The 15,158-nt window shown below is 45.7% G+C and overlaps 1 protein-coding gene across 1 annotated transcript in view; it reads left to right on the top strand.

Moving 5' to 3' along the window:
• Window positions 1-15,158, top strand: part of sptbn5 (spectrin, beta, non-erythrocytic 5) — a 400,397-nt gene that overhangs the window by 9,766 nt on the left and 375,473 nt on the right. Inside the window, exons 2-3 of the mRNA XM_072486950.1 lie at window positions 9,296-9,463; window positions 9,808-9,924. Of these exons, the coding sequence (XP_072343051.1) occupies window positions 9,296-9,463; window positions 9,808-9,924 (285 nt within the window). The remainder of the gene's footprint in view (window positions 1-9,295; window positions 9,464-9,807; window positions 9,925-15,158) is intronic.

Here is a 15,158-nt window from a genome sequence, read left to right as displayed (position 1 = left end):
GTGGCAACTTTGAGGGATCTATGTACGTGGACCCCAAGATCCCTCTGTTCATCCACACTTCAAAGAATCCTGCCTTTAACCCTGTATTCAGCGTTCAAATTCAACCTTCCAAAATGAATCACTTCACATTTATCAAGGTTGAACTCCATCTGCCACTTCTTAGCCCAGCTCTGCATCCTGTCAATGTCCTGTTGTAACCTGCAACAACCCTCAACACTATCTACAACTCCCCCAACCTTTGTGTCATCGGCAAACTTACTAACCCACCCTTCCACTTCCTCATCCAAGTCATTTATAAAAACCACAAAGAGCAGAGGTCCCAGAACCGATCCCTGCGGGACACCACTGGTCACTGACCTCCAGGCGGAATACTTTCCATCCACTACCACTCGCTGTCTTCTTTCGGCCAGTCAATTCTGTATCCAGACAGCCAAATTTCCCTGTATCCCATACCCCCGAACTTTCTGAATGAGCCTACCATGAGGAGCCTTGTCAAATGGCTTACTGAAATCCATATATACCACATCCACTGCCCGACCTTCATCAATGTGTCTCGTTACATCCTCAAAGAATTCAATGAGGCTTGTGAGGCATGACCTGCCCCTCACAAAGCCATGCTGACTATCTTTAATGAAACTATGTTTTTCTAAATAATCATAAATCCTATCTCTCAGAATCCTTTCCAATATTTTGCTCACCAGACGTAAGACTGATGGGTCTGCAATTCCCAGGGATTTCCCTATTCCCTTTCTTGAACAGGGGAACAACATTCGTCTCCCTCCAATCATCCGGTACTACTCCAGTGGAGAGTGAGGACACAAAGATCATCGCCAACGGCGCAGCAATCTCCTCCCTCGCTTCCCGTTGTAACCTTGGGTATATCCCATCAGGCCCAGGGGACCTGATGCTTTTCAAAATTTCCAGCCCATCTTCCTTCTTAATATCAACCTGTTCGAGTTGATTAACCTGGTTCACACTGTTCTCATAAGCAACAAGGTCCCTCTCTCCAGTGAATACTGAAGCAAAATATTCATTTAGGCCTCCCCTACTTCCTCAGACTCTAGGCACAAGTTCCCTCCACTATCCCTGAGCGGCCCTACTCTCACTTTGATCATCCTCTTATTTCTCACAAGTGTAGAACCCCTTGGGGTTTTCCCTAATCCTTCCCGCCAGCGCTTTTTCATGCCCCCTTCTACCTCTCCTCAGTCCATTTTTGAGTTCCTTCCTGGCTACCTTGTAACCCTCTCGAGCCGAGTCAGATCCTTGCTTCCTCAACCTTACATAGATTTCATAGAATTTACAGTGCAGAAGGAGGCCATTCGGCCCATCGAGTCTGCACCGGCTCTTGGAAAGAGCACCCTACCCAAGATCCATACCTCCACCCTATCCCCATAACCCAGTAACCCCACCAAACACTAAGGGCAATTTAGAATGGCCAATCCACCTAACCTGCACATCTTTGGACTGTGGGAGGGAACTGGAGCACCCGGAGGAAACCCACGCACACATGGGGAGGATGTGCAGACTCTGCACAGGCAGTGACCCAAGCCAGAATCGAACCTGGGACCTTGGAGCTATGAAGCAATTGTGCTATCCACAATGCTACCGTGCTACCCGTAAGCTTCCTTCTTCCTCTTGACTAGAAGTTCCACTTCTCTTGTCATCCAAGACTCCTTCACCTTACCATTCCTTCCTCGTTTCAGAGGGACAAAACTATCCAGCACTCGCAGCAAGTGCTCCTTAAACAACCCCCACATTACTGTTGTGCATTTCCCCAAGAACAATTGTTCCCACTTTATGCTCCTCAGCTCCTGTCTAATAGCAGTATAATTTCCCCATCCCCAATTAAATATCTTCCCATACTGTCTGTTCCTATCCCCCTCCATGACTATGGTAAAGGTCAAGGAGTTGTGGTCACTGTCACCGAAATGCTCTCCCACCGAGAGCTCTGACACCTGGCCTGGTTCGTTGCTGAGCACCAAGTCCAATATGGCCTCCCCCTAGTCGGCCTATCGACATAGAGTCAGGAATTCTTCCTGTACACACCTCACAAAATTGGCTCCATCCAAACCATTTGCACTAGGGAGTTTCCAGTCAATATTAGGGAAGTTGAAGTCACCCATGACAACAAGTCCATTACTTCTGCACTTTTCCAAGATCTGCCGCACAATCTGTCCCTCTATCTCTCTGCTGCTATTGGGGGGTCTATAGAAAACTCCCAATAAAGTGACTGCTCCGTTCTTGTTTCTGACTTCCACCCATACTGACTCAGTAGACAAACCCCTTTTTTCCTCTTTCACCAGCCCCCTACCCCCCTGCGACAAACAACTCCTCAAACATGGCCACAAACATCCCCGCCTTTTCTCAACTCCCCCGCTGAGCCCCTTAACTCATACTTTATCTTCTCTAATCGCAGGAAGTCGTACAGGTCACCCAACCATGCTGCTATCCCCGGTGGCGATGCCGACCGCCATTCCAGCAAAATTCGCCGCCGTAGAATCAGAGAGGCGAAGGCCACAACATCGACCTTCCTCCTCTCCATGAGCTCCGACTTCTCTGAAACCCCAAGTATCGGCACCAAAGTGTCCGGGTCCACTACCTCCTCCACTATCCTGGCTAAGACCGCGAACACTCCCGGCCAGAATCTTCCCAATTTTTTGCAACCCCAAAACATGTCCGCGTGATTCACTGACTAACGCCCACATCTCTCACATTCATCTGCTACCCCCTGAAAGAACCCACTCATTCTCGCCCGAGTCATATGCACCCTGTGCGTCACCTTAAACTGTATCAGGCTCATCCTTGCACATCCACCGCTGGCCATGCCATCTCTCACCCCCTGCCACGTTGCAGCAACCTCCCCAACCCCCGCCTTTTCCTCTTCCCCTCTGCCTTTTCGCCTTCTTCTCCTTCCATCCCCCCCCCCCCCCCCCCAACATGTCCCCCCTCACCCCTCCCCCAGCCGCTCCTCTCGGCCTGCTCCCCCACCACCTCGCTTCCGTTCACCAGCATAACCTGCTAGCGCAGCCGCCCCTGCCCAAACGCATCTCCCAATGACCCCCCACCCCCACCCCACCTCCACCTCTACCACTCCTCAGCTCTGATGTGGAGATGCCGGCATTGGACTGGGGTGAGCACAGTACGAAGTCTTACAACACCAGGTTAAAGTCCAACAGGTTTGTTTCGATGTCACTAGCTTTCGGAGCGCTGCTCCTTCCTCAGGTGAATGAAGAGGTATGTACCAGAAACACACATATAGACAAATTCAAAGAAGAAGGCTCCATGCTGACCTTCCCTTCCCCCACCATCCCCACATAAACATCCTTCCCCACATAAACTTTTCGCCCCTTCGACTCCTTACAATCTCAACATTGAACATCAAACCCCCCCCCCCCCCCCCCCCCCCGCCCCCCAAAAAAGCCGAAAATCCCCCAATTCCTCCACCCACTTCAAACGTGCTCCCGACCATTACAAAGTGCCCACATCCTGGTATCCCAAGCATTGCCCGCTCAGATCCCCCTCAGTTTATGCTCCTTAAAGAAGTCTTCGGCTGCTTCTGGGGTCTAGAAATAATACTCCCGGCCTCCGAACGTCACCCATAATTTCGCCGGGTAGAGCACCCCAAACCTGATCTGCCGCCGGTGCAGCACCGCCTTGGCCTTTGGTGAAACCTGCCTGCCACTTTGCCAACTCGGGCTCCAATGTCCTGATAAATTCAGATGTTATTCCCCTCCCAGTCACAGGTACGCTTCTCCCTGACCCATCGCAACATTTTCTCTTTCTCCACAAATTTGTGGAGTCTCACAATCACCGCCCACGGTGGCTCCCCAGCTCTAGGCTTCTGCATCAAGGGCCTATGCGCTTGGTCCACTTCAGTGGCCTCATCTAGCACCCCTTCTGCCACCAGCTCCGCCAGCATCTTCGAGATGTACCTCGTGGCACTCACACCTTCCACTCCTCCAGGCAGGTCATCTATTTGCATCAGCTCCTGCGCCTGGGGCCTTCCAGCTTGCATCAGCCCTTCCCCCGCCTGCATGCTTACAGTGGTTGCTGCAGCAGAAGCTTGTTCCAACTTTTCAGCCAAATCTCTCTCAGTTTTCTGCCGGTGTCTGGTAACCAGCAAACATACCACCTCCGGGGGAAGCTGCTCCTCCAAAATTCACCTATGCCTTTTCATCAAAATTCCACCCAGTATTGGATAAAAAGAGCTCTTTTCTGTGCCTTTAAGCAGGAGCTGCCCTGTATGTGACCATTCACTCCATTGTCACTACCGGAAATCCCCTACTGACGGAATCATACCTTCCAAACATTGGGTTGAATTCTCTGCCTTCCCAGCCCCATGTTCCTCAGTGGCAAAGCCGTCGCCCGCAGCCGGATTCTCCATTCCTGGCGCCAGCCAATAGGATTTACCATTGTGGCCACCCCACACCACCGGGAAACCTGCAGATAGGGATGCGATGCAATGCCAGAGGAACAGAGCATTCGGCAGCAGAGAATTCACCCATTGCCCCAGACACAACCATCACTATTCCTGGGTATGTCCTGTCTCACTGGCAGTCAGTAAGGAGAGTTGTCCTGGGAGTCCTCAACATTGACTCAGGACCCCATGAAGTCTCATGACATCCAATCTAACATAGACATGGAAACCTCCTGCTGATTACCACATCTCCCTGAACTCAGCTGTTGAATCAGTACTCCTTCATATTGAACACCACTTGGGGGAAGCATTGAAAGTTCAAAAGGGCGCAGAATGTACTCTGGGTGGGGTTCAATGTCCATTACTAAGAGTGACTTAGTAGCACCATTATTGACCGAGTTAGTCGAGTCCTAAAGCACACAGCTGCTAGACGGCATCTGCAGCAGATTGTCAAGGGAAGCAACAAGAGGGAAAAACAAACTTGATCCCATCCTCACCAACCTGTCTTCCACAGATACACAGTCCGTGACAGTATCGGTAGGAATGACCACAACGCAGTCCTTGTGGAATCAAAGTCCCATCTTCACAACAAGGATACTCTCCATTATGTTTTGTAGAACTACCACCATGCTAAATGATTTTGAATACATCTAGCAACTCAAGACTGGGCAACCATGAGGTGCTGTGGGCCATCAGCAGCAGCAGAATTGTACTCAACCACAACCTGCAACCTCATGGCCTGGCATAACCACACTCTACCATTACCACCAAGCCAGGGGGTCAACTCTGGTTCCATGAAGAGTGCAGGAGAGCATGCCGGGAGCAACACCGAGCATAACAAAAAATGAGGTGTCAAGCTGGTGAAACTACAACACAAGACTACTTGCATGCCAAACAGCATAAGCAAGTGGTAGACAGAGCTCCTCCCACAACCAATGGATCTACAGTCCTACCACATCCAGCTGTGAATGGTGGTGGATAATTAAATAACTCACTGGAGGAGGAACTCCACAAATATCCCCATCGTCAATGAAGGGGGAACCCAGCACATCATTTCAAAAGATATGGCTGACGCATTTGCTATAATCTTCAGCCAGAAGTGCAAGTGAATGATACATGTCAGTCTGTTCTGGAAGTCCCCAGTATCACAAATATCAGTCTTAGTCAATTTGATTCTCTTCATGTGATATCAGTAAAGAGCTGAAGGCACTGGATATTGCAAAGGCCCGGCCCTGACAATATTCCAGCAGAGTACTGAACACTTGTGCTTCAGAACTTGCCGCACCCCTAGCCAAGCTGTTCCAGTACTGCTGAAGCACTTGTATCTATTTGGCAATATGGAAAATTGCTCCTGTATTTTCCTGTACACACACAGCAGCAGAAATCCAACCCATTCAATTACTGCCATATCGGTCTACTTTTGATCATCAGTGAAGTGATGGAAGGGGTCATCAACAGTGCCATCAAGCGGCATTTACTCAGAAATAACCTGCTCAAGGGCAACTCGGTGGCAGAGTGATTAGCACTGCTGCCTCACGGCGCCGAGGTCGCAGGTTCGATCCCGGCTCTGGGTCACTGTCCGTGTGGCGTTTGCACATTTTTGTGTGTTTGCGTGGGTTTTGCCCCCACAACGCAAAGATGTGCAGAGTAGGTGGGTTGGCCACGTTAAATTGCCCCTTAATTGGAAAAAATGAATTGGGTACTCTAAATTAAATTTTTTTAACTAACCTGCCCACTGATGTCCAGTTTGCATTCCGCCAGTCACTAATCTCCTGACCTCATTACAGCCTTGGGAAAACATGGACAAACGAGCAGATCTAAAACAACCAAAATTGTACACCATACGCCATGTGTGGTCTCACCAAAGCCCCTTATACCCCCTTGTAATAAGCCTAACAGACTCTTTGCCTTCATCATTGCTTACTGTTAACATGCTGCATGTCAACATCCTGGGATTCATGTACAAGGACATGCAATCCCTTTTGAATATCAACATTTTCCGGTCTCCCACCTTTAAAAAAAAATTTTTAAATTCCGCTTTTCCATTCTTCCAACCAAAGTGGATAATCTTGCATGCTCCCACATTATACCTCATCTGCCACTTTCTTGCCCGCTAATTTAACCTGTCTGTATCCCTTTGCAGACAGTGTTCTCCTTGCAACTTACTTTCCCACCTAGCTTTGTATCATCAGCAAACCTGGATGTATCACCCGCCATCTCCTAATCTAAACGTTGTTAGGGATTGTAAATAGCTTAGATCCAAGCATTGATTCTTGAGGCATCCCAGTAAGTACAGCCTGCCAACCCGAACAGTGCCCTGTTTATTCCAAATTTCAGTTTTTGGTCTTTCTGGCCTGAACTTAACAGTAATAATCTTTATTAGTGTCACAAGTAGGCTTACATTAACACTGCAATAAAGTTACTGTGAAAATCCCCTAGTCGCCACACTAAGGCGCCTGTTCGGATACACTGACGGAGAATTCAGAATGTCCAATTCACCTTTCGGGAGTTGTGGGAGGTACCCGGAGGAAACCCACACCGACACTGGGAGAATGTGCAGACTCTGCACAGACAGTGACCCAAGCTGGGATCCAACCCGGGTCCCTGGCACTGTGAAGCAACAGTGCTAACCGCTGTGCTAAGTTGGTTGACATGGAACAGGCTCACCTACAGAGCTGCTCCCACACTCTAAAAGCAAATGGTTGATGAGGAAGCTCTGGAAGTCAATGAAGAGACAACATGTTTGTTTGTCCAGGACTTCATGTTGGGGCTGCAGAGAGATAACACAGCTGATACTTAGCTCCGCTGCGCCAGCTGTTGGTAGTACTATTTCATAGCTTCCTATCTATGTCCTTACTGTGGTCAGAAGGATAATGATGGCCTTGCAAAACATGTGGTGAGTAGCTCCTGATGTCTGATGTTCATCAGACATGGACACAAGCCACATTTGTTATTTGTCTGATTATCAACTCATTAAGGCCTATCTTTGAGGAGGGGATAGATTAATTTGTTACTTTGAAGTTCAAGTGGTTTGCAGTTGATATGCCTGATAATGCAAGTTCGGAACCAAGTCAATCTCCATGATCGACTTGGTCATGCAACCTGAATCAGACTAGTTCACACTACTCCATGATTCATTTTCTAGCCTGGCCCACTAACAAAAACTGCAGTGCTCGCCTATTGTTAAGATTGTCAGTTTTCCAACTCGACTCTGTGAGGCAATTGCCGAATGGGTAATATGTTCCTAATAAGCTGTAGGAAGCCCAGCAATGTTCTGTACCAGTACATTTATAGAGTGAGACAGCACAGAAAGAGACTAGTCACCGTGTGCCTTCCACTGTTTAAAGTTTAGTGATATCCTTCTGCAGACTTTCCAAGCCTATGCTGTGGCAAGCTCCACATGAAATCTCTGAACACGCTGACGTGTGATTTGTCCCTAAGTCAAGAAAGTTTGCCTGGTTCAGGGGAGTCCATATGAGGATGGGAACATGGGAACATAGGAACAGGGGTAAGGCATTCAGCCCATGTTCAAGCATTCAATGAGATGATGGCTGATCTGTGTTTGAACTCCATCCACCTGCCTTGGCTCCCTATCCCTTAATATTTTGGCTAGAAATAATTAATTGATCTCAGATTTTAAAATTATTATTTGAGCTGGCAACTATAGCATTTTGTAAAAGGAAGTATTACATTACAGAGTGTACGTGGGCCGTCAGATGAGATTAAATGAGTGGGTTGAGTTCATGGTAAAGTGGATTGCACATGAGTTTGGATTTTTTTTTAAAATATTTCTATTCTCCTCCCTTTTCACATTTTCTCCCAAATTTACACCCAGCTACAAAACAATAATCAGTAACGAATAGAATGTCAATCCCCATATCAACAACAGCAATCCCATCCTCCCACCAAACCCCCAAACAGCAGCCCGCAAGTTAACATGAACAAATAACAAAAATGAATCTGGAATCACCCATAGTCACCATTAACACAGTCCCTCTCCCCCCAACACTCCAACCACCACCCCCCACCCCCACCCCAATGTTCGATGTTATCCAATTTTTAAAAGTGCATGAGGAATAATGCCATGAATTGTAGAACCCCTCCATCCTTCCCCTCAGTTTAAACATAACCTTCTCAAGAGTTAAGAATACCAACAGGTCCCCCCCGCCACGCCAGGGCACAGGGTGGAGAGGTTGTTCTCCATCACAACAGGATCTCCGCACCCGTTTCCAACCCTGGCTGGTCCGACACCCCGAATATGGTCTCCCGGGGGCCCGGGTCCAGTTTCATGTGCACCACTTTAGAGATGACCCTAAACAACCGCAATGTTCACACACACATCCTCTATCCCCTTCTCCTCGCCATATCACCTTCAGCTGTATCAGCGCCAACCTCGTGCACGAGGTAGAGGCGTTAACTCTCCGGAGCACCTCACACCAGAACCTCTTCCCCATACCCTCTCCCAACTCTTCCTCCCACTTTGCTTTGATCCCTTCCAGTGGTGCCTTCTCCTCTTCCAAAATAGCCCCGTCAACCGCCGACACTACCCCCTTCTCCAGTCCCCCTGTCGTCCAGCAATGTGGAAGCCGGCTCTACTCGAAAGCTCTGTATCTCCTTCCTGGCAAAATCTCCTACCTGCGTGTATTTAAACATTTCCCCCTGCTCCAGCCCGTATTTCGCTCCTAGCTCCTTCAATCCTGCAAATCGACCCCCAAGAAACAAATGCTTTATTGTCTTAATCCCCATCTCCTCCCATCTCTGAAAATTTCCGTCCCACTTTCCTGGCTTGAATCTGTGGTTGTCCATGAGTTTGATTTGAGTGAAATTAAGAGTTTTCTTCTCTTTTAGATATTTGACATTATGTTTTGTATTTGGTAGGTGAATATTTTCATTACTGACCTATTCACTGAACTGAAAGATGGGGTTGTCCTAATTTCACTACTGGAAGCCATCTCTGGAGAGAAGCTGAACAGACCCAGCAGAGGCAGAATGAGAGTCCACTACCTGGAGAACAACAGCAGGGCCATTGCTTTCCTGAAAACCAAGGTAATGATACTTTGTAAAGGCTATGTACAGTATTGCTTGTGAATTAAGAGGGGGCAGATTGCTTCTCCGTGAGCACACATTCTGCCTTGATTAGTTGACATATTAACCTTTTCAAACTAGCCATTCCAAATTTTATCATTTATGATCTTGGTCAATGTGAAGCAATGTTTGCTGATATCATGCTCTGATATGCGACCTTTACTGATGTTCACTTCAACCCCCGATCCTTACTGTGTGCGCACAGTGACCCAGAGACGCAGTATGTGCACAGTGACCCCGAGACGCAGTGTCCTTGAGATGTGACTTTTAAATTTGCTTTGTTAACTTTTTTGTGTTGCCTTCAGATAAACGTTGGTCTAATTGGTCCTGAGAATGTTGTGGATGGTGACCGCACCCTAATCCTGGGTCTGATCTGGGTGATTATCCTGCGCTTTCAGCTCGCCACCATCACACTTGATGAGGTAAGCCAAATCTGTCCTAATTGGACTGCTAGGAATGTCCTGCCTTCCCTGTTTGCTATGCACTAAACTGACCAATCTGGTGATGTCACATGTCAGCACATGTTTAAATTCACAGCATGTCCTCTCTCTACCTATGGCAATGGGACAGGGCAGTACAATTGCTCACGCCTAATCTTGCAATGAACCAACACCCCCAGTTGATTGCTAATGTTTCGAGTCTGGATGACTCTTTGTCAAACCTTTGCCAAAGAGTCATCCAGACTCGAAACGTTAGCACCCTTCTCTCTCCACAGGTGCTGAGATTGTACAGTGCCAACCATGGCTGAGTAGGGAGCATTCTCATCGAGTCAAATGATTGTAGGCTGAAGTCCCACTAGAGAGACCTGAGCACCTAATCCAGGCTGTCACTTCCGTACAGTCTTGAGGAAATGCTGCAATATCAGGTGTGCCATCTTTCAGATGAGATGTTAAACTGAAGAGAGGAGTGTTAGGACTGGACTCCGTACCCCTCTTCAAATATTGCCATGGAATATTTGATATCCCACATACAGGTAAACATCTCTTTGAAGAATGGTACTTCCGACAATGCTGTACAGGCTCAGTATTGCACTGGCATGTCAGTCCAGATTACGTGCCTAAGTCCTGAGCTGGTGTTATAACTGAGTCAGACGTGAGAGTGACTAATTGAGCTGGACTGACTACTGAACTTGTGGAAGTCAACTATTAAACTAGATGTATTTTTAGAAGGCTTGAGATAGTGTTGTAAAATGGTGGGTGATGAAAGAGGCACAAAACCTGGCACTTTGGACACATCTGGGTCAGTTGGAAGAAATAATTAGGTGAAAACAAAATTTCAAGAAACTCAAAAACACACATGATTTCCTCCCCTTTTTTTTGTTTGGACGAGAAAGAAAAAAAACAGTCACAGAAACAAGCGCCCTTCATTAACAATATCCAAAAGTTTCTGTGAACTCACCCCTCTTTTCGTAAAACAGTTTGACAGTTGATAGCTCCTGTTGACCCATTTAATTTTTGTTATTTCCCCTCTGTCCAACATCTGCTTCAAACTTGCGATGTCTATCCGTAACCTCTTTTCATTGACACTTTTTGTAGAGTGCACATTTTCCCACAGGGATTTATTGTCAATGTGACAGTCAATCGGTATATTCCCCAAATCCCCATATCCCAAAATTTCTGTCAATATCATACTTGTATAAAAGGCCATATCCACCGCCTCTACAAGGCTTAACGTCTCAGCAGCCAAAGTGCTTTTTAACCACTCTCCTTATTTTCTTTGTTTCCCACACAAGCGGGCAACATTTACCATTGTTCCCCAAAAGGAAAATTATAAAACCTCCTGCGCTTGAAACCCCATCACATAAATTTACATAGGACGCATTACTATAAATTATGAGTTTTCAAGTGCCTAAGGTCACCTAAACCCAGGAACTTCAAAACACACTCCTGCATTTTTAGTTTGGCCAATGCTTTATTTGCTCTAATTATGTCTTTCACTTTGGGATCATTCATTTTTGTACTCAACTCTAAGACATCAAAACTCACGTCCGGTCTAGTCTGTCTACCTAGCCAGTTCAGTTGCCCAATTAAACTTCGCAGTTGCTCTTTTTCTGTCTTTGAAACCATTGCGTCTTTTTGTGAAACTCGGCCATGACTAATTGCTATTGGGCTGATGCTTTCCAAATAAGATTGCTGACGTAAAGTTGCCCCTAACTTAGTCTGTCCAATTTCCAGTCCAATATATTTAAATGCACCGGAAGCCTGACTCCCAACTCTGAATTCTTTCCTCAAACCAGAGATTACAATAGCTTCAAAATCACTCGTCCCACCCCACATAAAAACATCGACATGCATCATAAAAATGCCAGAAAGATTTCCTTTATAGTGCTAGTGAAACATTGCAGGATCTGCTTTCAACTTTAACAAAACTGACCTGGCCGAAAAATACCAGACTCTAGATGCATCATTTAATCCATATACACATTTGTTCAACTTCCAGAGTCCCCCTTCTGTGTTAGTTGCTTCTTTAGGAGGACGGAGAAAAATGTCTCTCTGGAGCTGATGCCCCTGCAAAAAGGCAGCTTTTATATCTATAGATTTGCATTCCCATGCCTTTGTGGCTAATAGAGCCAAGAAGATCTTTAAAATAACCTTTCCTGCTGTAGGTGAATCTACCCTTAAATCCTGATCTTTTAAGTTTTCTTCAAATCCCCTTGCCACGAGCTTGGCCTTTGCCTTATAAGTTCCATCCGGAAGAACCTTTTCCGTGCAAATCCATCTGTGGGATAGAGCTCTTTGTCCCCTATCCGGTACTTCCGTGTATACCCCAAATTCACTCCAACTATGCAATTCTTGCTGTTTAGCTTCTTTGATAACTTTTTCATCTAATTTATTTGAAGTCACCAAAATCTCACATGCTTCTACTCCTATTAGTATTCGTAGTCTTACTCCTGTTCCGAGATCTTGATAAACTACGTCCCCTCTCCCACCTGGTATCTAGTTCTGTACTGCTACTGCTTGATCTTTCCCTTCTACTGTGGGATGTCCTTTCAATAGTTCTTGACCTTTTCCTGCGGACCTGTTCACTATCCGATGTACTATCTGAACTGGCACTGCGTTTCTGTGCCCTCCACTTTTGAACTTCGTTTTCCCAATCCATTGTCTTGACTCCTTCCCCTGAATGCTGTACATTCAACCAATGTTTATACTTTCCAGTGGCCTTCCCTGCTCTACTAATAACAATTGCATCCTTCCATTGACTAGACCCTTCAGGCAAGTATGTCACTTTTGTACCAACTTTTGGCAGTTGCCCTTTCGGAAAAATGGCCTGTTCTAATTCATCAGAAGTGTTGTGTTCCTCCACAGAAACCCTGTCTATAATCAGTTAATTGGTCCTCATAGTTCTGTAACACATGCGTACCAGATGACTCTGGTTCCTCGTCATGTCTGTCTGCTCTGTCTAAATTTGAAAATTTGTAATCTGTACCCGTTATCCTTGATGAATGTACCCTAACAGTTTGATTACCATGTTGCAAAATAATTGTTTTGCCATCTATGCCTATGATCTTCCCTGGGCCTTTCCATTCATTAGAATTGTCTCTCTTATAGTATACCATGCCCCCTTGCTGAAAAACGGAATCTGATGGCCGTACGTTATGTCTTAAAGCTCTGCGAATTCTTTGAGACTTCTGCTTCCAAAAAAGCTTTTCTACTGCTATGTAATGCATTTAAATGTTCAGCAAAACCAGAACTAATTGTAGTCTCCTCCCAAGCTGGAGGCTGGTCATCCAAAATGGATGGAATTTTAGGATTTCTACCAAACACTAATTGATAAGGACTATAGCCCCCAACCATCTGCAATGAATTCTTTGGATGTACTGCCCATGCTAAAGCTGAATTTAGCCTGCAATTTGGTCGATCTGCCAAAATTTTCCGAAGCATATCATCGATGACAGCATGATTTCTTTCACAGACACCATTACTAAATGGGCTTTCTGCAGCCGTATTCATAACTCTGCTATTCATGTTTTCTCACATATCCCTAAACTCATCATTAGCAAATTCTCCCCCATTGTCCATAAGGAATTTTGCCGGTGGACCCATTCCTGTCCCTATCCATTTTTCCACGATTTGATCCAGAATTACTCTCTTTTCTTTACTTCGTACAATCGTTGATTGACTAAATCTGGTTGCTAAATCTACAAAATGCAAAATAAATATATTATTTGTTTTATCCCAGATCTTAAGGTCCATGGCCACAATGTCGTTAAAATCCCTGGCCAAAGGTAGGGTTACTATCGGTCGTGCTGTTGTCCTTCTGTACTTCCTACAAACTCCACAGCAGTCACTAACCTGTTCTATCAGTTTAGTATAGTCGTCATCCCTTACCCCTGCATCCTTTAATATATTTTTCAGCCTCCGAGGAGACAGATGTGCAAATTGTCTATGCAGTTTTAACACCACAAGCTTTTTATCAGCTAAAGTCCCAATTTCAACTGCCATTAACACATCCTTAACCACTCTACTTGAAATATTATTTGTCAGTAATGGAATACAATAGTGTCCCGACTGTGTAAATTGTAAGTCCACTGTCTTTCCAAAAACTGTTGCCTTATCCTGTTCCATATCCAGTTTCATGTGTGCTTTCTTCATCGATGGTCTGCTCAGAAGCAAAGGTATCTCACTTGATACAACATCCGTGCTAATGAAATGATTCACTCCGGCAATATTGCAAGGGATCACCACTCTTTTCAGCGACTTCAGAGTATTATCATCCCCAAACCTGAAACTTGTGGAACTTACAAATTCCTTAACCTTGTTACGATTTTCAGCATTCAAAGAGTCCAGGTAACATTTTAACCAGTCAATTCCACACACAGTAGATGTGCAGCCACTGTCCAATACAGCACAGTTGAAGGATTCTGCAACCAACACCCTCATTGCCGGCGTAAAACTGCTTGTCAATAGGACAATGCCTTCTTTCTGGTCACTATCTTTTTCCTCTTCAGACTCTTCCGTGTCATGTGTCGCTTCAAACACTCTATCATAACGAGTTGGACAGTTGAAAGCATAATGGTATTGAGAGTCGCATCAAAAACATCGATTTATCATGCCCCGCGCATTTCTGGGGTTCATCTTCCTATTGTAGGTTCTAACTGGGTTTCTGTCTTCATAATTTCCTTGTCTCAGTCTCCTTCTATAGTCTTGAGCCCTGTTCGTAGCCATACGATTTCGCCATCCTGTTAGTAGTGTATCTTCCATATTCTGCCTTATTGCAGGCTGACCTATTTGGGTCATCAGAGCCATTGGAATCGAATGTTTCCCCAGAAACTTTTGTAAAGCTTTTGTCATCTGTTCGAATAAGGTATCCTTATCAGTAAACTGAACTCCTGTCAAAACCAGGAGCCTATCCATGTTGCTCACTCTAGCACAGTCAAGTAATTTAAAGACCAACACAGACTGTGGAACTTCCAGGTTGTGTTTCTGCACAATATAGTCTTTTTATATAGTCTGCCAAATTCCATTATATAGTCTTCCATGGAGATATCATCCATTTTCCGGCACTTATCAAAATCCGGCCATGCTTCATACGCACTTAACAAGTCATCTTTCTTATAAATCTTTCCATATAATGTAATAAAGTCTCCAGACCTTCTTCTGAGTCTAACTCTTCCAATTCCAGCTCAGAAGCACTTTGTTTTGGATTTTGCTGCCAT

Source organism: Scyliorhinus torazame, chromosome 2 (assembly GCF_047496885.1).
Source record: "Scyliorhinus torazame isolate Kashiwa2021f chromosome 2, sScyTor2.1, whole genome shotgun sequence".
NCBI classification, from domain to species: Eukaryota; Metazoa; Chordata; class Chondrichthyes; order Carcharhiniformes; family Scyliorhinidae; genus Scyliorhinus; species Scyliorhinus torazame.
Note: the sequence above shows the minus strand (reverse complement) of the source record. Positions and strands in the feature narration are given on the sequence as shown.